Source organism: Bactrocera oleae, chromosome 5, assembly GCF_042242935.1.
Source record: "Bactrocera oleae isolate idBacOlea1 chromosome 5, idBacOlea1, whole genome shotgun sequence".
Classification (NCBI taxonomy): Eukaryota; Metazoa; Arthropoda; class Insecta; order Diptera; family Tephritidae; genus Bactrocera; species Bactrocera oleae.
This window is the reverse complement of record NC_091539.1, coordinates 61864765-61889301: the sequence shown is the minus strand read 5'-3', so window position 1 is coordinate 61889301 and position 24537 is coordinate 61864765. Positions and strand designations below refer to the sequence as shown.

The following is a 24537-nucleotide window of genomic DNA, read 5'->3' as shown; positions in this document are numbered from 1 at the left end:
AATTAGAAGGTGGACGATTTATCGAGAAATCCGTTGTAATATCATTTATCAATCAAAGTGCAATTAGTCATAACAGCAGATTGTAAAATTCGACGAATTTTATTAACCAACCAATTTTTTAAACAAATATGAAAAATTTGTATTTGATATAATCGAGAATTAAAAAGTTAACCTCGGAATTAATATTAATTTCGATTGTTTTTATTAATTTTACACCTCTTCTATGTGATTATACACATTTTTATATATCTTAACCAATCAGCAAACTATGATAGGGATAACTATACTCGATGAACCTCTCTCAATTGTGAGTTTGTTAACATTTTAACAGCTGATGGTTTCTCTACTCCTCCTGTACCGTGCAGCAAACAAACTACGAGACGGGAACGGGTAGAGGTAAGAAGTTAAAACACAGTACTCCAAATGAAAATCCAATCTCTGAGCGCATTATATTCTTGTTTACCATAATATCTACATTCTCATCAAGATTCAATTAAATGAGTGAAGTTAGCACCAGACAAGAACGAAGCTCTTGCCCGGTGTGTAATATTAATTTAGTCATACTTTAACATTAGTTGAAACCGGTTGATTGGTTTTAAATGGTGATGTGGAGTACGCTACGAGTGAACCATCAATAGAGTGACGGTATTTGCTATTTAATTGTCAATAGATTGCGTGAGGCTCAGAACAAAAATAAATAGAAATAAAAAAGTAATCGCGCGAAGTAATAAGTAATTATAAAAAGTGGTCGTTATATTTATATAATGATGAAGTTCCAGAATGAATTTACCCAGGCTGAAGCAGATGCAATCGAAAGTGACTTTCAGCGTATAAAAGGCAAGTAGTTGCATTCCTATACATACATATGTATGTATATCGTACATATGCATTACCGTTATTTTTGAAGGAAATTAGATTGTTTATTCATTATTTGCTTTTCTATTATTTAACTGTAATTTTTAATTTATTTGCGCTATTAAATAAAAAACTAACATAAAATATTTGTTTATATTGCAAATATAAATGTATTTGTTATTGTGAAATAGCTTATCAATTACCTATCAACTACCAAGTGGCAATTGATAAAAAAGTTGCGCCGAATTTGGGGAGGCACTTGTGTATGGGTGCATATGCACATACATACATATGTACAATTTTTAAAGTTTGTTATCTTTCGAAATTAATTTTAAAAATGCACCATATACCATATATTACAATTGCAAATGCTTCAAATGTAAAGTATTTGAAGAAAATGCAAAAAAGACAATGAATAATATCACATGAATTAATTACAATAATGACACGTTATTGTATTTATTGTTGTAAAGCAATTGCATGAAAATTCGCTTTTAGTTTACATAAACATATGAACATCCGTATTTTTGCTATGGAAATTTGTAGTAATTATTTGCTATTGTAAAACGGCTTTCAACTTCAAATCAACAACTTATTTAGAACTTAATTTTTTACTTTTCTGCAAATTAAAATCGTATAAAAATTTCCAATTAATCCTCTAATCAATCAATATCCTTTGCTTACAGATAACGTATATCTAGACCATGCTGGTACTACTCTTTATCCCGATAGCTTAATCGATGCGTCGAGCAAGGTGCTTAAGGAGAATTTATTCTGCAACCCACATACTTGTAAAGTAACTGGTGATCTCATAGACCAGGCACGCTATCGGTGTGTAAATTGTTTTTGTACATGTCATTCCTATCAAATGCGCTAATAAGGGGTTTCTTTCAGTATACTCCAACACTTTAATACAGACGTAACGGAATATGCGGTGATATTTACCGCTAATGCCACTGCGGCATTAAAACTTGTCGGCGAATGCTTCAATTTCGGTGAAGATGCCAACAATATGGGTGCTTTTTATTACTGCCAAGAGAATCACACCTCTGTTTTGGGAATGCGTGAGGTAGTGCACACCAACCGGCTGTATGTTTTAACAAAAGATGAAATATTGAAAAATCTAAAGCATACTAAGGGTAATGGCGAAAATGGTTTCGATGTTGAAATCAGCTCTAATGGTAAAGGCGAGTTAAAGAGTAATTCACTAATTGCTTATTCGGCACAATGTAACTTCAGTGGCTATAAAATGCCACTGGATACCATCGAAGCCATACAAAAATATGGTTTAGTGGAGCATGGTACAAAAATAGGCGACGAGGCAAATGCAAAAGAAGCAGCAGAAAGTAATTTTTACATTTGCCTGGACACAGCATCTTACGTAGCCACAAATTTTCTAGATCTACGAAAGTATAAGCCTGATTTTTGTTGTATTTCCTTTTATAAAATGTTTGGGTAAGATAAATGTTTGAAATGGTTAAATTGTGAACCAATAATAATTATGCTTATTTCAAAATCTAACAGTTTTCCTACGGGCGTCGGTGCTTTATTGGTGAGCAGACGCGGACAAGCTGTGCTACATAAACGTTACTATGGTGGCGGCACTGTGAATATAGCAATGACGCGTCAAAATTTCCACGAAAAACGACCAAACTTTACAACACGTTTCGAAGATGGTACGGTGCCTTTTCTCACCATCACTTCGTTACTTGAAGGTTTCCGTGCACTGGAGCGTCTGGTGCCTGCAACAGTTAAGCAAATACCGCTGCAACGTATTAGCGCACACGTATTTGGACTGGCCAAGTACGGTCATGACTCACTCGCCGCATTACGGCACACTAACGATGCACCACTAATAGAATTCTATAATCATAACGGTTATGAGGATATAGCGCTGCAAGGCGGCGTCGTCACATTCAATATATTACATGACGATGGCACATATGTCGGTTTCGCCGAAGTTAGCTGCATCGCTGCGGTACATAATGTACAAATACGCACCGGATGTTTCTGTAATCCAGGCGCATGCCAATGGTTTTTACGCCTGTCGAATGCCGATATACGCATACAATACGAGGCGGGTCATGTTTGCAGTGATTTCACGGATCTTGTCGACGGCTTGCCGACCGGTGCAGTGCGCATGTCTTTCGGTTATATGACACGTGTCAGTGATGTGGACAAAGCGGTGGCAATGATACGCGATTGCTATCTAACGACAGCAGCAGAACGTTTACGTATCATGAAGAGCGCAAAACTGCCGGAAGTGCTACGCCATGTGCCGCAACGTTTGAAGCCGCAGTTAAAACGCATTTGTATCTATCCAATTAAATCGTGTGGTGCTTTCGACATAACAAGCGCTTGGCCGCTTACGAATAGTGGCTTTAAATATGATCGCGCCTGGATGATTGTCGATGTTAACGGCATGGCTATTACACAAAAGCAGTTTACGCGATTATGTTTAATAAGACCGTTAGTGAAGTTAAAGGAGGAAATTTTGGAGTTACGATTTCCCGGCATGACAGCCGTACAGGTACCGTTAAAAATGGACGTTGCGCATGAAGTTAAACGCGTCGAATCAACGTTCTGTCAAAGTAAAGTGTGTAATGATTTAGTAGAGGGGCTGGATTGTGGTGAGGAAGTGGGTAGATGGTTATCTGATTGCTTTGAAACTAGTGGTTTGCGTTTAGTGCGTCAAAATGCCGAACGCCGTACCCAAGATGGTGTCTCAAAAGATATTAGTTTGGCAAATCAAGCGCAATTTTTACTCGTGAATCGCGCTTCGGTACGCTGGTTGGCGAATAAGGTGGAGACGGAGAAAGAACCACTTGATTATACAGTTGATCGCTTTCGTGCAAATTTGATATTGGAAACTGCCAGCCCGTTCGAAGAAAATTCATTTGAAGAAATCAGCATTGGTGGTGTTGATTTCAAAGTAGACGGTTTTTGTACGCGTTGCCAAATGATTTGTATTGATCAACATAGCGGTCAGAAGACTAATGAGCCTCTACGCACAATTGCGCGTCAGTTTAGTGGAAAAATACGTTTTGGTATTTATTTATCGCTTAAACAACCACAAACGGAAAATTCACTTGTTCGTTGCAGCGAAGAGGTGATGATTAAAAAACAGGAAGAGCATGGAGTCGAACAATAAATAGTAAAAAAATGCAGTATCTAACGTTCATTACAATTTAACCTTAACTACACATTCAGAAATATGTACAATTAAATGAAAACTATCAAAATATGTATTTTAAAGATACAAAGATTTTTACAGTCAGGAATGCACACAAAAAATGCCAGTAAAAGCAAACATTTGCCAGTGTACCATATTACGTCCTAGATAATATTTAAACTTACATATAAATACACAAGGTTTTAAGAGGTATTATTCTTTAATTGAAATATTTACAAAATATGCATCACAAAAATTGTAAAAATAAAACATTTACTAAAATACATGTGTTGACTAAATTATAGGAAAAGTATTTCTGTACATACGAAAGCAAATTTTACATTAACGAGCAGGCGGATTCTGCTCTCACATAATTGGGTGGCAAACCTGAGTGCACATTTTTTACTCTCTGCAGTATATCGTCCTGTGATGGGAAAGCCTGTGTCTGTAATTTCGAATGAACCAACATGCCGTTTATGACCACTTCAAAAGAACCACGTCGACCTGTTCGGCACACTAGGTCCGTATCTGGCTGTCCGTTCATTATATATTTTTGCAGGGATCTGCACTGCCGCGCATGCGCTGCACATAAGCCACTAAACGCAAATTGTACGTTGAACTTCAAACTTAAAAAGAAATAATCTAGCGCTCACCAATGTTCCACATCAACTTTTATCGATTTGCCCATCGCAGTGCTAATTTTGATTGGATTTTTCATACAAATTGATTTATTTATGAAATAAGATAATTTTTATGCGATGAATGGCAATTAAAAAATGTTAATTATTATTTTTTATTTCATACCTTCAATTTAAGTTTCATATGCCAAGGTATTATAAAATTAAACGTATGGTTTTGGAAAATTACAGCATACTCAGGAGTTTCCAAGTCACTGTGTAGATTACATTTTGGCTATCACATCAGCATACAATTGTCAATTGGTTGTTCTTTAACCTTTTCAATTGGTAGACCCTTTTCCGCTCGTCGTACATTTTCCAAAACGCTATCGTGATCAGGAAATGCAAACGATTTTAATTTTGAATGAACTAAAGTATCATCTATTTTTACTTCAAACGACCCCTGTCGTCCTTTGGAACATACTACTTCCGCATCTGGTTGTTGTTGGAGTAGGAAGTTTTGTAGCATTTTGCATTGCCACTCGAAGTTGCATTTCGGACTGAAAATAAAATAATTTTATTACAACGTTTTTTACTTAATGCGTTAGCATATTTTATTTACCAGTACTCGACATCCACTTTGACCATTCTATTGAATAATAATATCTTATAATTATTTTTAATGACAAATTTTCCTTATTTGCGATATTTTGTTTACATAAAATAAAAATGTCAGCTGTTATTAGCAACTCGCCGTTGTTGTTGTAGCCGCAGAATTTTGTCGAGTTGACAGTCCTTGGCCGAAAAAAATCCGGGTCCGTTCCAATTACGTAGACCCGACTGTTATGGGAAAGTGTTGTTGACTGCTGGCAGGTAATGTTACAAAAAATTGCGTTAATTAAAAAAATATAAAAGAAATAAAAGTTGCGATTTTTTATAACAAAATTTTATCTAAATAGCATGAAACAAATATTTTCTTTATACTCTTTCTTTTGCAATTTATGGTACACTTTTAGTTTTTTTTATAAAATATGGCCAACAAAATCAGTATTTTTTTTACGATAAAAATTTTATTTCACCTAATATACACGAAGTCCCCTGTATTCAAATTACATTTCAAATGACAGTTCGTATTCCGCTGCTTCGTTTACCAGCTGTTTAACGTTTGTTTATTAATCCGAGTGCAAAATATTTTGTTTATATTATTTATTGTTCTATTGAAAAAGAAATGCTGCACAGACGTTGCATTGTTATTAACATGCGTTCTGCTTTGGCGCTGATTATGATTTTCATATTTAGTGGCATACGTCAAAGTCAAACTGCTGGTGGCAATCTCATGGAGACTGAAACAAAGCTGGAAGGCCAATCAAAAAATGTTACCAACAACAATGACGCCATACCACTCACAATCAAAAGCATCAATGACACTAATGTATCCTGTCCAGGCGGTCCAGAAAGCGAGTGTTCAGCACTACCTTTTCCTTGCATACGCTGTAATTATAATTACTCTTGCCATTATGGTCGCGATATTAACGTCACCTGTACAGCATTGGATCATGTACAATGTCAAGGTAATCGGACATTCGTACAACAAATGAATTGTCGTTATTGCTATCAAACAGACTTGTGGCAACAGTCGTGTGCACTCCGTGGAAATTGTAATTCAGTGAATGGTAACTTTTATCGCACCAATTGCACAGTACATTCAGATGTGTTTTGCCTTGGCAATCGTTCATTTACACGTAATATTAAGTGTAACTGGACTCAGGGGTATCGTTGGAGCACCGCACTTATAATTAGTATTACGTTAGGTGGCTTTGGTGCCGACCGTTTTTATCTCGGTCACTGGCAAGAAGGTATTGGAAAACTGTTCAGTTTTGGTGGTTTAGGTGTTTGGACTATTATAGACGTTCTTCTCATATCGTTACATTACTTGGGGCCGGCTGATGGTTCGTTATATATATAGTAAAAGTTGTAATATTAAAAAAAAAGAACATTGTAATTTAAACAGACTGTACAATGTAGTAATGTAAGCGTATATGGTTATATAATTAGATATTTTATTCAAATAAAAATTTTATTTTATACTAAAACACATAAACTGTATTAATTATTCATCTTCTTCTCCAAAACGTATGTGTTTTGTAATTAATTTCTTAACTTTCTCTCTACCTCTCTTTTGTGGTACTTTTACTTGTTTATTCAACTTCATTTCTCGATCCGCCTCGATCTTTTTCCAATATTCCAACTCAGCTTCGCCGTTTAGCACTTTACAGTTATATTCCGCACAAGTCAACTGGCGCACAAAGTCAGTTGCTGCATCTGCGGTGTCTAAACGTAGATGTGCATGCATGGCGCCCTCCTTTATGTCAACGTACTTTACAGTTTCATATTGACGCATATCAGCCTTAAATTCTTTTATGTTAACACAAGGATTTAAGAAACCTACTTCTACTATTAGTCCTTCCGAGTAGCTAAAGAGTGGCGCTCGTTCTAAAGCTGGATTGTGCTTCAGCTCTTTTGGCTGTGGTTTTGCATCTTCCTCACCGGCACCGTAAAAATTCATATTCATTTTGCGTAACTTTCGTTCGTTGGGTTTTGGTTTTTTAGATGGCGTGGGTGCTGAGGCATCCAATGTTTCGGCAGAAACGCCTTCACCAGCACGTTGTTGTTGCTTTTCCTTCCATGCTTTGCGTTTCAGCTCAGCTATCTTTTCGCGCTGCAAGTTAAGGTATTTATTACGTAAACGTTTCCAATCACATTTCGGCAAAACTTTGAGCTCATAAAAAGATGCATCTGTATTCAAATCTGTATCCTTTCGACGTTTTTCTAAAGTTTTTGCCTTTTTCTTCTTGCGGCGTTTCTTTTTCTTGACATCTCCATCGTTATCTGCTTGATCTTCGGTATCATCATTTGAAGTCTCTCCAGTTTCGTCTGCCGTGGAGTTTTTATCGTTTTCTGTTTTTAGTTTCTTCGACTCAGGCCCTTCTTCTTCCGACGTTTCATCGGCACCTCTTTTCAATTTCTTAACCTTTTTATGTTCGGTATCAGAAACATTATTTGCTTCTACATCTTCTTCATTTTGCTCTTTTATAAATGACTTCACACTTTGCAATTCTGCAGGATCAGTTTCTTGCATCCTTAATACACCATTGAATTCGCTAAAAGCCTTAATCGCTTTATCCACGCTATTCGCCTGCTCGAATTCGACGAAACCAAATTCCTTGATTTTCCGTGATTTAGCATATTTTGGCAGAGACACATACACTACTGCACCAAACTGTTCAAATGCCTGTCGCACCCAATCGTGATCAGCAGCAGCTGGTAAAGCTTCAACATAAAGTGTCTTGTCATCGACATTACGTTCTAACGGCAATGCTGTCTTGCGTCTAACTCTTAAATTAGTTTCATCCAACTCTAGTAGTTCTGAGTTTGTTAAGGACTTTTTGATTTCCTCCACTGAAGACGTAAGCGCTTTCATTTTGTTGAAACTTAGAAAAATATCCAAAGGTACATCTGTATGAGCAGACCAAGAGGTAATAAGTTAATTATTAATATAATAATAATTTCGTGTTGCGGTATACTAACATGGATCTTTGTCCATAAGTTGCTTAAGATATCGATCCTTCGAAAGATTTGCATCGCCGAAGTAAAACTCCATTTGTGCTCGTATTGCATTGAAATGATGTCTTTTACGCTTCCTGTGGCTTTTTTGTCCACCGGTATGATCACCCGCGGCTTCAGCTGCTGGCGGTTTAGAATGTTTTTTATGCGTTTTTTTCTTAGTTTTATGTCTACCCAACTCATTTTGTTTGTCGACAGCAGCAATTTCCATTATTATTTATTTACCAAATAAACGTTTCGCTTTAAAATTGTTACAAATGATATCCAATGAAAATTTATGACCAGCAAACGATTTCAATTGTTTATTGAGTTTAGCAAAGTTGCCAACTTTTATTTATATAAAATAATAAATAACAAAGAAGAAAATTGGCTATCAAATTGTATTAAAAACTCTATGACAAACAAAATCTTTTTTCAAAAACAACAGCAAATAACATTTAAAATATATTGATATGTAAAACTTTAGAGGATACTGTTAAGTATGTTTGATGCTATTTTTAGCTTACGTTTTTAGTTATATTATTACAAATTGACAAACCAACATGAAATGAATACTTGACTGTTGCAAAGCAAAAATCGGATAGTGTAACCGCACATTAGTTTCCCACAAAACTTTTTGATATTCAAACAGCTGTCATTGACATACGAATTTTGCGCGATCGCGGCTTCTCTACTTTCGCAGAAAATTATAAATTTTTGTATTTTACAATTTTTTTGATATATTCTATTAAAATTATTATTTGTACTAAGTTTTTAGGACTGATTAAAACCTAAATTTGCACGACGTCATGTTGGGTGACGAGGAAACCGGTTGGGATGACGGCATCAATTACAAAGCCATTTCGTAAGTATACTCTAAACCGGTAGTGGTAAAAACTCACTAAACTTATTTATTAACAGATGTGAGAAAATACCAGACCTATTTTTGGACAAATTAGTAGCCAAAAATCATTTTAGTAAATTTGGAAAAATTACACGTTTCATATTACGCCCCAGCCGCCAAAGTTGTACGGTGGAATATGAGACGGAAGCACAAGCCGAGCGCGCATTGGATCAAGCCGGGGATTTCAATGGGCAGGAATTTCAAATAGAATTTGCTACCCGTGAGGTAGCTCATGTACAAAATACAGAAGAATGGGTTAATCCTGAAGTACAAGCTGAATTGGATGCGATGGGTTTGCGTCAAAGTGTGCCAACATATAGACCGCCAGCTGCTGCAATGTTACCACCGATGAAGCCGATGTCGCTGCGCACACAAAAACCACCTGCACAACTTCCGACTACGGCTTCCAAACCCGCAAAGGCTGCTTCCGCAACGGAGTTGCCGAAAATTGATAATTCTTTGCGACAGGAATATGAGGCCATCTTACGAAGGCCTGCTTACAGCGACGAAGAAAAATATCGTGTTTTGGATGCGCGTGACAAATTAATGCGTTTAATAAGACCACGGCAAACAGATATCAAAAAAGTTGAGCGAACTAAAGGTAAATAAAAGCACATTAAAGAATTTGGTTGTATATATATTGTATGCATATTTTTTTTTTTTTAGGCATTTGTCCTGACATGTGTCCCGAGAAAGAGCGTTTAATGCGCGAATTTCAAAGACAAGTTTCTACATTCGAAATGTGTGCAGAAGATGAGGAGAGCACATCCTCTATATCACACAGACGTGCCATCAAAGAGTATTCGCGCAGTAGCGCTGATCAAGAAGTGCCACTGGCACATGAATTGCGACCTGAAAGCGTGCTACAAATGACAATGTTGTACCTGATGCATCGCATTTTGGACCTTTGTGAGGATCCACAAACTTCTATCGCCGACTGGTTTCACTTTGTATGGGATCGTACACGTTCCATTCGCAAAGATATCACTCAACAAGAACTCTGTTCATTAGGTACGGTCGAATTGGTAGAACAATGTGCGCGCTTCCATATACACTGTGCCGCTCGTCTAGTGGCCGAAGAGCCGTCGGTGTTTGATAAAAAAATCAATGCTGAAAATTTGACAAAATGTTTACAATCGCTTAAATATATGTATCATGACTTGCGTATCAAGGGTGTACATTGCCCATGTGAGGCCGAATTTCGTAGCTACATAGTCTTGCTGAATTTAGGTGACTCTAATTTTCTGTGGGAGTTGAAGCAACTACCAACACATATACAACATTCGAATGAAATTAAGCGTGCAATTGCTTTTTATAATGCCCTACAAAATAACAACTACGTACGCTTCTTCAGTATGATACGCGAAGTGGAAACGTCATATTTGAGCGCCTGCATTCTGCTTGGCTACTTTAATAAATTGCGTTGGCGTGCCATGGAGGCCATTAATAAATCGCACAATTGGCGAAAAAATGCTATACTTCTACCGCTAGCATATCTTACGCGTATACTTGGCTTTGAAGACGAGGAAGCGGCAGCACAATATTACACCTATCATGGCTTAAAATGCGATGGGCAACGTGTAGTGTTGGATCGCTTAAAGCGACCAGATGTGGAGTACTCCATGGAACGTGCATTGAATGTGAGTTAAAGTTGTGTTTGAAATTATGTGAAAACATTACATTTTTGCTCCTTTCAGCTGGTCGAGTCGAAGCGCACTGTTAGCGTGGGTGAATGCGTTTGTGGACATACGCTTGAATCGGCGCATATATTCGAAAGTCATTCGCCACATAACAGTTTTGATGAGAATGGTATACTTAAGTCAATTGCCTGGACAGCGGAAGATCAGTTACGCGGAGAGGCGGCAGAAGCACGCAAAAAGGAACGTGAATTGGAAATACAGCAGCAGCAGCAGCAACAACAACAACATCAACAACAGGAAGCGTTAAAAATACCGAAACGCCCCTACTCTCCTGCTCTCACACAGCCGCTAGCTATCACCGCGGGAGCGAGTGTTTTTAAAGTGCCACAAATTGCATCGTCCATTTCACCCTTGCCGACAAAGTTTAAAGCTCCACAATTGCCCCAAAAACCAAGCGAGCCCTCTATTTTTGGCGGTAATCAGTTTGCAGAGCCTAAGCCAAAAGCACAAACAACGTCATTGACAAATTTTAAATTTGAAGCACCACAAAACGCAAGCGGTAGCAGCAGTAGTGGTAGCATATTCGGCGCGTCAGCAAACGATGTCAGCAGCCCGCTTTTCAAAATACCTGGTGCTACTACTACACCGACCAGTACGTTTGCCACTGGCATTAGTAATTCGATATTTGGCGGTAACGCGACAACTGCTGCGACAGTGTCGTCCTCTAATGGTGGTTTTATATTCGATGCTGCCAACAAAAATACCCACGCCGATAACATATTTAGTAGCGTCGCGAAATCGACAACTAGCATTTTTCAGCAAGCACAGCACCCAAAGCTAGAACCCATGCAAAATGATAGTGTTTTCCAGCATTTCAACACCAAGCCGGGTTTCGCAGATTTCGCAGATGAGCCGCAACTTGCTACTTTCCGTGACACTTCCCCGAAACCATTTACAGCAGCGCCACAGACAACAGACGGACAGGCAGCCAAGCAGCTAGCCGAAGCCGAGGCTAAAGCAGCAGCTGCTAAAGCCAAAACAGAGTTGGAAAGGCGGCGCAATGAGGAAAAGGCCGCAGAAGCGGCGAAGCGACAGCGCGAAGCATTGGAGCAAAAGCGCTTGGAGAGTTTAAAGCAGTTACAACAACGTGCCGAGCGCGTTTGTGCCGCTGAAGTGGAGAGCGTTGTCGTAACGCAAGTAGAAAATATTGCACAGACTGAACTAATCAAATATCAAAAGTTCGAATGCGATTGTAAGAGTATTGCCGAAACGTTGCTTGAACAGTGCATAGCCACGCAGCTGGAGGAGTTGGCCAACGAAGAGTATGCCATGATGTGCCATGATCAGCTCATGTTGAATCGTTACTTTGAACGGTGGCTGCGCTACACACGCAAAAAACAAAAACAACGCGCGCTCATGGAGTCCACACCCATATGGGTGACAATGGACACGCGTGCCGAGCAAACCGCCAAGTTAATGCATCCGAAAGAGTCGGAGAATTTGCAGATGATCAAACGCTATCGACACGGAGAGCCATGCAATTTCGAGCTATTGCTCTGGCAACATCCCGAGACCGTAACGCGACCCTGCGCCACCGTTGACATATTCGAGGTGATACGTGCGCATTTGACACACAAGCAAACAGTAAACTGCGGACAGCTGCAACAAAATAAGTATTTTAAATTGCTGCTAACGCTGCCCAATGACAGAGATGAGTTGCCCGGCTTCGAGAGTTTATGCAACAAATGGCTGCAGAAACATTTGCGACGTAACAATAGCGCCACGGAGGAGCTGCAAGTGGTGGAAACCGATGCTCAGCGTAAGGTAACTGCAGAGACTAGTCCATATATTTGCGGTGTGGAGCTTGATGTGGCGCTTTGTGTGAGAAAAGTGAGCGGCATACCGCCACTAAACGAGAGCGGCCAAATCGTGCGCAACGAATGTGACAATATGGATGCGATTGTCTGCCTTATGGGTTGTGACAGCATACAGAGTACGCGCAAACGCATACACCACCTGCTCAAACTAAGCCGACTGCATAAAGCTGTGCCGGTGGCTTTTGTCGTCTACGATGGACAGTACACGGACGAGTTGGAGCTTAGTGATATGCTGGAAATGGAGAGTTTAATGAGCGCAGGTCCAGTGTCGGCGTATAAATTCTTTGGTTGTTTGCAAACGAAAAACGAATTCTCCTTCGTGCAGCTCATGGGGCGCGCTCTGCGTTTTGTAACGCGTGAAAATCGATTGTCGAACAAAGAAAGCGTTGTTTTGCAGATGCAAACGTTGCAGAGTTGGCTGGAAACATGCTTAGGCGAAGAAATGTGGCAACGCTGGCAATTCTCCACCGAACAAAACCCATCGTTCGCGAAGATCTGTAGCACGCCGCAATATTTGGTGGATTTGTATAATGAGGCGGTGCAACGTGTAATACACATGGCCACAGTCGATTTTAGTGATATGCCAGAGTTTCCCGAAGAGTTGCGTAAATTTGTACCCAAGTTAAATGTGGATATACCGCTTGGCTTGGAATATTTTCCCAACGACTGGAAGTCTGCGCAGCGCCAACAACAAATTGCACAGTTTCTACAACGTTTATTGCTGGCGCCCGTCAAAGAAGCGCCTAACTTTAAGGACGTCGAAGACTGGGAGCTATGGTTGTTAAATTATGCGAGTGCATGCATACCACACGATGAAGAAGCTGCCACATTGGCTAGCTATCAAGCCATTAAAGCACTAATTGAGCAGCTGAATCGCGCTGACTTGGAGGACATCGCTACATCAACACGCTTTCAGCTAATTAACTATTTATCGATTATAAAAGCAATTGCCTACACGCTGATTAACGCTGTGCTTAAGGAGTACATTGCAAATCCGGATGCGAACGCCTACAAATTGCCCAACGAGATTATTTATCAACAACAAGCGCTAGCAGATTATCAACTCATACCATGGTGGTTGAATAACGAAGCTGTCGAAGCAGTGAAAATGGATTATACAATGGTTGAAGCTGAGGATACCAGCTCACAAGATAGGGAATCCTTCGACGAACCGGGTGTGATGAACAGCGAAATGCTGGACGATATTATAAAGCAAGCCGAAGCGGTTTCACGCAAAGCGGAGCAAAATTTTTATTCAATGAAAAAACAGACGCTCAACGTGGACACAACGGAGTTGTCACGCGATTTGGATGCCAGCATTTATCAGTTCGAATTGGCCAAACAGATCGGCTCGTATGATGCCTCTTTTATAGCAAAATTAGATGAAGTCGATGAAGATTTAGAGGGCGCGGTTGGCGGTGCTATTGAGAAAGCGTATGGTCGTTCCGATGGTGGAGGCGATAGCGTAAATAGTGGTAGCATAACGCTGTCAAATCGAAAACGTAAGCATACGTCGGCTGCTGAAGGTGTTGCCAATGATATGGAAGCGGTTATGGCACGCGCTTTTAATGTTATTGAAAAGGTCGAAGCGGAGCAAGATCGCGCCGAACGTTTGCACAAGATCTCTATGCTGGATTTATAGTGAAAACATACATATGTCTTGAACATTTTATTGGCGCATAATTTGGACAGTATTTTTACGCGAATGTAATGAATGCCCATTTGGTATAATTTATACATGTTTGCTTAGACAAAAAAAAAACTGGGCAGCGAAATATATAAATTGAGATGGTATAATTTTACACAATGCATTTTCTTTTCATAATGTGTATTGCTTGAGATACTCAAATTACAGTAAAACAACATTGTTTGATATTTCTATTTTTTGAACAGGGTATATTAAGATTGCAAAGTTTGTAACACCCGGAAGGAAATGTCGGAGATCCTATAAAATATATTTATAATTGAACAGCATAACAAGCTGAGTGACCGTCTCCACGACAGTCGGTTCTATGTAACCGGAACGGAGCCGGATTTTTATCTGGTCAAGGACTGTCAGCAGTCCTGAGTCAGCTGAGTCGATTTTACCTTAAGCCTCTGTCTGAACTAGTCCCTTAGTTTTGAGATATCTTCTCACCAAGAACCGGTTCATTTGTCGGAACCGCCGGTATCGGGATACTATAGGATATAGCTGTCATACAAGCTGTAGGATCAAAATTAAGTCCTTGTATGGAACACCTTTTTATTTAAGAAGATATCTTCACGCAATTTTGCACAGATTATTGTCCAAGGCAGCACTATAATCTCCGAACAAATTTTTTAGATCGGACTACTACAGCATAGAACTTCCATATACACTGGGCGACTAAAATCGAAACTTGTATGGAAATTTTTTTTATATGTGAAGGGTATTATAGCTTCTAGGTATTGCAACTGTTAAAATCATGACTAAAATTTCAGAAAACCGTTGTTGTTGTTGTAGCGACAGAATTCTGCCGAGTTGACAGTGCTTGGCCGGAATAAATCCGAGTCCGTTCCGGTTACGTAGACCCGACTGTCGTGGGAACGGTTCAGAAAACCGTTTGTTTTTTTTTTTTTCAGAAAACCGTCCATATCGTTGGTAATTGTGTCCACGAATAAACTTCTAACGAAAGCCTCTCATCAAAGTCTCAAAATCTTTGTGGATTATTGCACTGCATCTCGGCGATTGAGGAGTAAAACGCTTTTATTTTATATATGCCCATAGGTAGCCACTATATCAAAGCTGTTTGTGGAATAGGCTCCACGTCTCTACTGCTTCTAGTACAAGCAAAAATATACAAATACTTGTATGTCGTTAAAATTAATAATCCACCATTAAGAATTCTTCATCAAGCTATTTTACTAAACAGTTATTTATAGAAATCAAACGAAATTGTACACAGCCCTTATTTCACAACTTCTCTGTAAACAAAGTCAATGTCCAAAAATATTATCAACATTGTCCAAAAATATTATCAACATTCATCCAAGTACGCAAAATATAAACAAACATGAATCAGCAACGAAAATGATAAACATGTTATTGCCGAAAAAAGTCTGGTGCAAATCCTGAAAATATCGGCGAAATGTTTACTAACAAACTAGTGAATGAATCTACTTTAATAAAGCGCTATAGAAGAAAGACAAATACGCTTTCGTGACAACAGTATATCATGAAAATAATAAAAGAAATGCGTTATTGATGGTGCCGAACAGTTTTTATTAGAATTTAGCGTATTTGCAAGAAAATTCCAATTCCGATTGGAGCACTAAATATTTGGCACAAACTTGACTACAATTCTACTATACTTTTAGCATGAGCGTTCATCAATTTCATAATTACACGAAATAAACTTAGTAACTAAAAATAAAACTAGTATTCACAATTATGTGGAAATTATTTCGGTTCTTGTTTTTTCCCTGCTCTATATTGCAGTGTCAATAGCGAACAACAACTGCATTTGCTATTTTGTTTTGATTACTCAGCGTGTGTCTGCAGCACGTGAGTTGCTAATTGCTTTTTTCTTGTATTAGTGGTATGATCTGATGTCTTTTTTGGTTGTTTGCCAATTAACGTTTCCACGTTATCTGTTTGCACATATTTTCTGCGTAGATTTTTCTAGAAATATTTAACAAAATGCGCTTGTTGTCGTTATTCGATCTATTGACTTTCGCCTATTATCTGACGCACGCAACAAACTCTCCTTCCTTTCACAATATAAATCAATCAATTAACTTTAAATATCTAAACTAAAATTTGTTATTGTTCACAATCATTTCATTGATTAATATTGTATTATAGCAAGCATTATATAACGGGTTGAATATTTAAATAATTAAAGTTTGTTTTGATGTCAGGCCAACAATTTATTGCAAGTGATGTTGAACCTTGCATTGTCGTAGCGCTTCGTTGAAACCCTCGCAGAGTGTCAAGTCAGATTGGCCTTGAGCACATTGCAAGAACTGTTTAATTTCCCAAGCGCATGCACCTTGAGGCTCGTTGGGCTGAGCTGCATTGCCATAATATTGCTGTTGAGCTGCTGGAGCGGCGGCAGCAGCGGGAGCGGCAGCCTCCTTATCACCAGAACCGCTGAACAAGCTAGTAATACCGGCGCCAACAGTATGACCCTGTAAAATAGTTTTTAATGTTTGATTTTGTTTAATATAATAATTTCCGGAAATGTTTAAAATTTAATTGCAATTTTTTTTCTTATTCACTTACCACTGCCGAACCAACAGCTACACCACCGGCGGTAGCTGCCATTTGTTGGAACATTGATGGCTGCTGTGGAGCGCCAACAGCACTGGGTGCTGCTTGTACTGGTGCTGGTGGTGCTGCCGGAGCTGTGCGTGCCGGCACATTTGATGTTGGAGCAGGTGCATGATGTGTGGGCACACTCCTGTTAGAAATAATAAAAAAAAATTGTTGTTATTATGTTCTAGTTTTCCTCACACGCATCACTTTTTGACGTTTGTCAGGCGCAATAATTGTTCGAGAAAAATGTAGAGCTGTTACGCAACAAGGTAACGTCGTGTAATGTGAATTTTCTTTCACAAGCATATTTTTTTTTTATATAAATATGAATCTTCAGAAGTATTTTCCGTGCACTCCTTTATATATATTTATTTACGTCGCATTGTTAATCGCATTGACAAATGATATTGCACTTTGCACCCATGTTGTTGTTGTCACAGCTCCACAATTAACGAAAAAAAGGAAAATATTTCCATTGGCACTTACCTCCTGGTAGCTGGGGGTGGGCTAGCTGAACGTCCACGTCGTACCATTTTTGCAAATTTGTTTTAATTAATTAAATATTTTAAATAATAAATATCACTGATTTTCTTTATCGCTTGAAAAATCACTTGTAATTGGCTAAGAGCCTTTCGCTTTTCTATATCTTTTTTCTTGTGTTTTCTGTTTTAAACTGACGTTTAACTCTCCGCTCGCGTGTCTTTTATAAAATTTCTGATTTGCCAGAAATTTCTGATTTCTTTTGTGCTTCTGCGCGAGAATTACAACAAAACGAACTGTCAAATGTGACGATTCCAATCAGAAAATCAATCGTGGTAATAGATTAAAAATATGCGCTGTTTGAGAATTTCAGGAAACGGATGTCAACGAAATTAATTTTGTTAGATTTTTTCACCTTGAATTTGCTGAATAAAAATTTTGAAGTAAAGTACCGATGTAGTTAGTACTATAATTTTTTATAGAAGCAAGTATAAATTTGTTTGCTATTAATTCCGAAGTTCAGTAGGAGCGCTAGGAATTTATGGAGAGTAATTTTACAAAATAAGCGGAAACGGAAACACGCAAAAATTTAAAGATTTACTTAGTAATTATTTATGTATACATCAAAGTTTGAAAGGAAATTATTAACCACGAAAATAAATGGCTTATTAATTAAAAAAAATCACTGCTTGATTTCATCATTACTTTAAATTACTTCCTAAATATGCTTCAAGTGTTAGTGTTGATATTAGTTGAGGTTATCTACTGGTAATTGGAGGTTAACTAATGATAAGGAAATTTAAGTTGACAGATGTCAATGATATAAATAGAAATCAAAAACGAGAAAGCATATAATCTTACCCCTTTTTTACATACATATGTACATATTATGTGTGTTTGTCTAATAGGTATCTTGCTGTGACTAATATACCACATTATGCTGATGCCGACCTTGGCTATATTAAAAATAGTAAATTTACAGAGCACAACACATAACTGATAAAAATGAAAGCTGATGCGATTTATTATGATTTGTTTTAAGCGTCGAAAAATAAAACTAAAATATTTAGAAATTTCATAAATATTTCAAATACTCAAAATACACCCCCAACCAGTTAAAAATTATAAAAGAAATAATCTAAATTACTTTTAAATAACATCGTTATCAAACAAAAATTCATGCAAATTTGACACCGACTAGCAACAACAAATATATTAACACTAACGAGTGTCAGGCGCACAATAGATAAATCACTGAATTGCGTTCCAGCTAAGTTGAGGTTATGTGATTACATACATACACACTTAAGTCATTTAGGCATCAACTCTGTTAACAGATATGTATGTATTTTAGTTGCATTAATCAAAAGCGACAATGACACATTATATGCAACAACAAAAGCAGAAAATCATATCAATTGTTGTATTGTAAGTGACTAATGGGTGGAGGGGAATAAGTTTGCTCTAAATGTTGCAAAATACGGTAAATTGCGGCAATACAGTGTTTGAACACTGCGAAAAAAAATCGTTTAGGGAAATTTTAAGGCAAATTGAACTATGTTGATATGTACTAATATTATTGAAAAAAAAATATATTACTAATACATACACACTCAGCTGGTGAATACATATGTATGTCGACGTCATTCCAAACCTCATCAGATGGCTGCTGAGCCCTTAATACGTTCAAGGAATAAACCAGTCTGCAATTTAAAAAATCGTATATTTTTTATTTTACACTTTAGGATCCTAGAATCACTTGTTGTAATAGTACAAGTAAGTAGTAGTAAATTCGATGTCCAATTAATTCACTGTGGTGTCGAAGCGTTTGGGTTTAGCTTGAAAATGATTTCTTCAAACCGTCACATTATCTGGAGAACAATGTTCGATTTTTGATCATCATTGCAACTATTATTTTCATACAAAATTTACTGCTTATTTTTCGGTCCATGCAAGTCCGATATTCTGCGAGAAATTTATATAAAGCTAAATGTACGTATTTTACTAGCCGCCATCTTGTAGCATAATGGTAATATAGATATTTTTTTTACTCTCAAATATACTATCTGATCAAATTTGATTCGAACTAATCCATTTAAAATCGAATCGTGACTTTTCCTAGATTTCTACAACTTCCTTTATGTTCGTGTGAAGTTTGATCTCCATATGTCAATTAGAGTGTGTTTGTTCGCGATGTATAAAGTTGGTGTGGCGATTTTTAATATGAGAAAAAAAAAATTAACAACGAGTTCGCTTGAATGTTGTGTTTCCAATGGAATCGTGACTACAGAATCTTTCAAAATATTGCAGAAGTTTTTTAATTAGTCTAGTTATACGAACACAAGTATTTGAGTCGCACAAAGCATTCAGTGAAGGTGGTGAGGTAACATCGAAAAAATTAAAGAAACAGTGCTTGAAAATCGTTATGTTGGCATTATATAGATATTACTGGAACTCAACATCTCTCTCGACTCAACACATTTTGGTTAATGCTTTGCATATGAATTGTGTCAATGCTACACTCGTACCTAAACCTGTTTGCAAAAATGACTTCGAGTATAGGTCGCGCAAAAGAGATGCTCGACGATGTAGCAAAGGACTCTACATGGTGACGAGATTTTGGTTTTATGACTATGACGTCGAAACTGTCCAATCTAGCGAATGGCGCTTCAAAAATGAGTTGAACTCGAAAAACCAAAATTCACTGAAGGCACTAAAGAGCCATTTGAAGGCTGAGTCTTACAATAAGTGTTTGGAAATTAGCCTATTTTATAGGTGATAATAAGGATTTGTGTTAAAATACAATACATGTACATTTTGTTAGTCCGGGTCAAATTTGAACAGATTTTACATATTGTATAAAAAAGCTTAAAATGAAATTCGATGCCTGGGGATGATTTAACCTACTAAAAGCTTTCTAATGCTAAATTAAATTTTCACAGTGTACACATAGTATATGGTACATACAACAGAAGCTGGTATGTTTCAATTTGTGATTGAATAAATTAATCAAGGCGATCAACATTTTGTGGATCGTGTAAATTCAGTGCGTTTTGAATAACGCGCCCGGAAAGCACTCACTCGACGCTGTATTTTTTGCACAGGGAAAAAGCCTTGAAAATAGTTTCATTTAGGGTAAAAGTGTATAAAGTTTAAAAAGGGATATTTTAGAAACCGCGTTGTAGAAAATGAGGTGTTTTAGTTGTTTACTAATTTTAATGTACCTTGGCGCCTGTGCAGCCTTTGGTCAGTATCACATGCGACACTATAACAGCCGACAAGTGGATTCCAGTGAGGAGGATGACACGAATACAGTGTTGCGTAAGTAGAGCAAAAACAAGAAGGCACCTTAACTTCGGCTGCGTCGAACAGGAATATTGCTTATAGCGTAAAAGTGTATAAACAGATCTTGATTTTGATTTATCAGTTTGTATGGTTATAAGCTATAAGCTATAGTGATCCGTTATGAACAATATGTTTGGGGAAAGCAGCGTTGTCTTAAAAAAATAATACATGCCAAATTTCGTGAAGATAACTTGTCAAATAAAACAGTTTTCAATACAAGAATTTGATTTTGATCGATCAGTTTGTATGACAGCTATATGCTATAGTGGTCCGATATCGGTGGTTCCGACAAATTTGTAGTTTTTTGAAGAGAAATGTACGTGTGCAAAATTTCAGATCGATGTCTCAAAAGTTTACGGACTAGTTCGCGTATATATAGACGGACACACAGGTGGACATGGCTAAATTGACTGACGCTGATGATTTATATGTGTAGGTATACACTTTATATAGTATCCGACGTTTCCTTCTGGGCGTTACAAACTTCATGGCAAACATAATATACGCTGTTCAGGGTTTAAAAAAAATTTATTAATATTTTTATAATATTTATTATAAGCATTTTATAAAAATATATTCTTCAAAACATTAAAAAGTCTATAAAGGACAAAGGACAAGGCTTTATTTAGTCGCACTCTCTTCATATGATAATCATATGCTCTCCATTTGCAGGCTCCTACCGCCGCTGCATGTGGGAACAATCGAAATTTCTACCCCGTCGTTTGGTGTTGCTCAGCTTATGTGCGAATTTGTTTTGTGAAAATAATCAAATCGTACCACGATCCAGGTCTATTTTTGTAGTGGAAAAGATGTCTAGACCCAACGAGTAGATATTCGTAGTTGCCCCAACAACCAATACTGTCAATGTGATACCACTAATAATGTCTATCTCTCTCTCTCTCTCTCTCTTTTTTTTTCTTCATTTCTCTTTCTTTTTGCAATTGCATACACGTCATTTAGCTGCCTGGACATTTTGCCCGACCAATGCGAGCAAGGCGATGAGGAGGAGCTTATGTATAAACCCTTCCCGGATTGCTGTCCAGTCTATTGCAATCTCAAAAGACGCATGCAACGCCTGAAGACAATGCACTACCGACATCGTAAACTTTTGAATTTGCAACAACAACAAGCGCAATCAGATTTACTGCTTGGCAACTACAACGTCGATGATCTGGGCTTTAGATAAGTTTGTCGACAAGGATTTCACAAGCGGCCGCTTGGTAGTGCCAAGAGTGCAAAGAGTGCCAAGTTTTGTTTGAAAAATAACTGTTGTTTTTTTGTTTAAATTAAAGAAAATTCAATTTAGTGGCAATTATATGCTCGTAATCAAACTCAAAGTGTGAACTGGTGTATTTATTTTTGTCGCCATTTTGAAATTTGTATGCGCGCATTGTAACCCAAATAATTAATTGATAACAATCTCAATGGACTCGATTCATTCAATGGCACCTACGACTTGCTCACTTTATGACTTAATTATTATTTATCAGCAGCTCATATCTAATGAAGTTTTGCGGTGCGCATGCGCATGTTCGGGCGACACAACTTATTTATTTATGCGCCAGCAGACTAGTTGGCATGAAGTTGGCGCTGGCGCGACATGCTGCCCACCAATTGGTTTTTGGCCACATGTGCGCATAAATTAAATGTGACTTTTTTGGATTGCGTTGCAATCACAATGAGAGCAGAGTTATAAATAATTCTTTGATAATTACATATTGGTATATAGTATGTATGTATATATGCCAAAAAATACAAACGCTTGTTGAACTGAAATGAAGTCATTTGAGCGCCCACAGGTGTATTTGGAATAATATTTCCTTTCAAAAAATATTTTTTAAACAAAAAATTGCAAACATTTCTGGTATCGAGATCATTTTAAACATCACATTACTTGGTGATTCACTTTTACTTTTGTTGCTTTAGAAATTATTTTAGTTAGACGGGTCATCTTTCTTTAAAGGGACGATAGCCGTTAACAATTGTACGTAACTTTGCTTCTTTTTTTATAACCTTTGGTTGAATATAAAGTCGAGTTCGTTCCATTTTTGGAGTTGCCTCAGTCGTGTGAGCGGATTTGTGTTATAGTGGGTGACTATTAAACTGTCGGTTCAGGCTAAAAACTAAAATTTTGGTTTCCCTTATATCGGTTCTCTCCCTCTTAAATCTCCTAGTGATAGCTTCCTAAGAATAAGTATGATCTATTTGACAACTTCTTAGAACTATTAGAGCTCTTTTCGATGACAACGAAATCTTTATATAATCAACTGCTAATAGTATTTCAATCTTCTGTAAACTTAATATATCAACTGTCAGCTATAAGCTGTCAATACGTACACAAATGACCAATAATTGTCTTGTCAAATTTATGACTGCAACTAGTTACAACAGTTAATGTCTCACTTCATACACATTTTGCACAATTGCAACTAAAATTGTTAGAGAATTAATAGCCGGTGCATTTTGTAAAACTTAAACTTGATTACATAAATCTTGACCGATTAGCTTTATGGACTAGTTCGCGTATATATAGACGGACACACAGGTGGATATGGCTAAATCGACTTGTCACGCTAATCATTTATATGTGTAGGTATACATTCATGGACTATAAATATCGGTCACACATGTGTTTGCCATAAAAAGTGTCACACTTTTGCATTATTTTTACGTGATTTTTTTCGAAATTTTTTGCACTTAAATGCACATTTTGTCAAATTCAAGTTCAAATTTAATTTGTCTTAGAAAATTATTAATGTAATAATGAACATAAAGTCACGTTTAGGTTATAACAGCTGAAGTGTTGTAAAAGATAATAAAGTGCTATAATTGTTGCAATTACATAACTGTTTTTGCACTTGTTTGCACAGCAACGACTTCAAGTGGACATTTACACTTTGTGGAAATATTTAATTAAATTGAAACTTAAATTAGTTTAGTATAAGAATGCTTGAAAGTGGAGGTTTTACCGAAAGGTAAAAAGGAAGCCAATAGCAAGAAAATAACTGTGTATTCAGCGATGGATCAAAGGTAAAACAGGAACAGGAGCAGGCTTTTTCTTAAGTAATCAATACAAAAAAGGTTGCTTCAAACTAAATGACTACAATTCTGTCATTCATATCGAAATTGTTGGCGTAATCGAAGCCGACAAGTTGGCTTCTGCTCTGACCAGCAAATCTATTAACTTTGTAGTGGATATCCGTAGCGGCTCTACTAAGTTTGACTGCGTTAGATTATACAAAGAGGCAATAACTAGACTGTGGGAAACTCGGTAAAAATCTTGTGGGAATCCAGTCAAATATTAATAGAAAGAAATGAAAGATTGACGAGTTGGCCAGCTAGGAACGCAATTCCCCTAAGCTAACCTAGGCCATTCAATTGCTTTAAGGTGTTACAAGGGTTTCACGGCTCAAAAAAAAATGTATTATCTTATTTAATTCTATAACATCTCTAGAATATTCAATGTCAAGTTGATACCAGTAATAGTTTTGGAGATACAGCTTTGAAAGGTTGCGTGCTCGAGGTCAGCTATATAGTCACTTAAAACTTTAACGCGTTTTTCTCGAAACTGTGTTTTCAAAGTCGGTTGTCAAGATTTCTCACGAACTACTCAACCGATCTTAATGAGATTTTATACAGGTCTTTGAGATATAATTTATGAGGTCACGTAACTCTCGAAATACGTCGAGAAATTGTCACCAATATTTGCATGTTTTTGTAGAAACGTCTGCCAAAAATACAAGTATCCCTTTATTTTTTTTTTCTCAT

General features: G+C 37.4%; 7 protein-coding genes across 8 annotated transcripts; 4 read left to right on the top strand and 3 right to left on the bottom strand.

Annotated features, from left to right (window-relative positions):
- The first annotated feature begins 247 nt into the window (after window positions 1-247).
- mal (molybdenum cofactor sulfurase) lies at window positions 248-4311 on the top strand. The gene is made up of 4 exons (XM_014239868.3): window positions 248-837; window positions 1542-1686; window positions 1750-2310; window positions 2380-4311. Exons 1-4 carry the CDS (start codon window positions 765-767, stop codon window positions 4004-4006), a joined length of 2406 nt encoding a protein of 801 aa, XP_014095343.3. The 5' UTR covers window positions 248-764; the 3' UTR covers window positions 4007-4311.
- A 249-nt stretch (window positions 4312-4560) lies between these two features.
- Window positions 4561-5479, bottom strand: LOC106621144 (migration and invasion enhancer 1). The gene is made up of 3 exons (XM_070109521.1): window positions 5267-5479; window positions 4832-5204; window positions 4561-4722 (listed from the first exon to the last, which is right to left on the bottom strand). The coding sequence occupies exons 1-2, from the start codon at window positions 5290-5292 to the stop codon at window positions 4943-4945; spliced, it is 288 nt and encodes a 95-aa protein (XP_069965622.1). The 5' UTR covers window positions 5293-5479; the 3' UTR covers window positions 4561-4722; window positions 4832-4942.
- A 282-nt stretch (window positions 5480-5761) lies between these two features.
- On the top strand, window positions 5762-6745 carry amx (TM2 domain-containing protein 3 almondex). The gene has a single exon (XM_014239880.3). It carries the CDS (start codon window positions 5873-5875, stop codon window positions 6608-6610), a length of 738 nt encoding a protein of 245 aa, XP_014095355.1. The 5' UTR covers window positions 5762-5872; the 3' UTR covers window positions 6611-6745.
- Window positions 6683-8590, bottom strand: Larp7 (La related protein 7). Its single transcript, XM_014239879.3, has 2 exons — window positions 8233-8590; window positions 6683-8160 (listed from the first exon to the last, which is right to left on the bottom strand). The coding sequence occupies exons 1-2, from the start codon at window positions 8477-8479 to the stop codon at window positions 6755-6757; spliced, it is 1653 nt and encodes a 550-aa protein (XP_014095354.1). The 5' UTR covers window positions 8480-8590; the 3' UTR covers window positions 6683-6754.
- Window positions 8591-8905: 315 nt separating this feature from the next.
- On the top strand, window positions 8906-14475 carry xmas (RRM_XMAS2 and SAC3_GANP domain-containing protein xmas). The gene is made up of 4 exons (XM_014239867.3): window positions 8906-9112; window positions 9169-9752; window positions 9818-10791; window positions 10849-14475. Exons 1-4 carry the CDS (start codon window positions 9057-9059, stop codon window positions 14308-14310), a joined length of 5076 nt encoding a protein of 1691 aa, XP_014095342.3. The 5' UTR covers window positions 8906-9056; the 3' UTR covers window positions 14311-14475.
- A 1410-nt stretch (window positions 14476-15885) lies between these two features.
- Chchd2 (Coiled-coil-helix-coiled-coil-helix domain containing 2) lies at window positions 15886-17758 on the bottom strand. Its single transcript, XM_070110755.1, has 3 exons — window positions 17431-17758; window positions 16912-17089; window positions 15886-16817 (listed from the first exon to the last, which is right to left on the bottom strand). Exons 1-3 carry the CDS (start codon window positions 17475-17477, stop codon window positions 16557-16559), a joined length of 486 nt encoding a protein of 161 aa, XP_069966856.1. The 5' UTR covers window positions 17478-17758; the 3' UTR covers window positions 15886-16556.
- Window positions 17759-20461: 2703 nt separating this feature from the next.
- On the top strand, window positions 20462-22106 carry LOC106621141 (uncharacterized protein CG1552). 2 transcript variants are annotated; one of them, XM_014239866.3, is made up of 3 exons: window positions 20462-20745; window positions 21442-21556; window positions 21730-22106. In XM_014239866.3, the coding sequence occupies exons 1-3, from the start codon at window positions 20613-20615 to the stop codon at window positions 21953-21955; spliced, it is 474 nt and encodes a 157-aa protein (XP_014095341.2). In that variant the 5' UTR covers window positions 20462-20612; the 3' UTR covers window positions 21956-22106. The 2 variants fall into 2 exon arrangements, with proteins under 2 accessions (XP_014095341.2, XP_014095340.2); XM_014239865.3 differs by having other exon boundaries at window positions 21442-21595.
- Window positions 22107-24537: the final 2431 nt, after the last annotated feature.

Excerpts from the sequence above, each read along its gene's own strand:
- amx (XM_014239880.3), top strand. The coding sequence starts at position 5,873 with ATGCTGCACAGACGTTGCATTGTTATTAACATGCGTTCTGCTTTGGCG.
- Chchd2 (XM_070110755.1), bottom strand. The coding sequence starts at position 17,477 with ATGGTACGACGTGGACGTTCAGCTAGCCCACCCCCAGCTACCAGGAG. Across the intron at positions 17,090-17,430 it reads CCACCCCCAGCTACCAGGAG|GAGTGTGCCCACACATCATG; the intron begins GTAAGTGCCAAT and ends TATTTCTAACAG. Across the intron at positions 16,818-16,911 it reads TAGCTGTTGGTTCGGCAGTG|GGTCATACTGTTGGCGCCGG; the intron begins GTAAGTGAATAA and ends ACTATTTTACAG.
- xmas (XM_014239867.3), top strand. The coding sequence starts at position 9,057 with ATGTTGGGTGACGAGGAAACCGGTTGGGATGACGGCATCAATTACAAA. Across the intron at positions 9,113-9,168 it reads ATCAATTACAAAGCCATTTC|ATGTGAGAAAATACCAGACC; the intron begins GTAAGTATACTC and ends ATTTATTAACAG. Across the intron at positions 10,792-10,848 it reads CCATGGAACGTGCATTGAAT|CTGGTCGAGTCGAAGCGCAC; the intron begins GTGAGTTAAAGT and ends TGCTCCTTTCAG.
- LOC106621144 (XM_070109521.1), bottom strand. The coding sequence starts at position 5,292 with ATGGTCAAAGTGGATGTCGAGTACTG. Across the intron at positions 5,205-5,266 it reads AAAGTGGATGTCGAGTACTG|TCCGAAATGCAACTTCGAGT; the intron begins GTAAATAAAATA and ends TTTTATTTTCAG.
- Larp7 (XM_014239879.3), bottom strand. The coding sequence starts at position 8,479 with ATGGAAATTGCTGCTGTCGACAAACAAAATGAGTTGGGTAGACATAAA. Across the intron at positions 8,161-8,232 it reads ACTTATGGACAAAGATCCAT|ATGTACCTTTGGATATTTTT; the intron begins GTTAGTATACCG and ends CTGCTCATACAG.
- LOC106621141 (XM_014239865.3), top strand. The coding sequence starts at position 20,613 with ATGAGGTGTTTTAGTTGTTTACTAATTTTAATGTACCTTGGCGCCTGT. Across the intron at positions 20,746-21,441 it reads TGACACGAATACAGTGTTGC|GCTCCTACCGCCGCTGCATG; the intron begins GTAAGTAGAGCA and ends CTCCATTTGCAG. Across the intron at positions 21,596-21,729 it reads AAGATGTCTAGACCCAACGA|CTGCCTGGACATTTTGCCCG; the intron begins GTAGATATTCGT and ends CACGTCATTTAG.
- mal (XM_014239868.3), top strand. The coding sequence starts at position 765 with ATGATGAAGTTCCAGAATGAATTTACCCAGGCTGAAGCAGATGCAATC. Across the intron at positions 838-1,541 it reads TGACTTTCAGCGTATAAAAG|ATAACGTATATCTAGACCAT; the intron begins GCAAGTAGTTGC and ends CTTTGCTTACAG. Across the intron at positions 2,311-2,379 it reads TCCTTTTATAAAATGTTTGG|TTTTCCTACGGGCGTCGGTG; the intron begins GTAAGATAAATG and ends AAAATCTAACAG.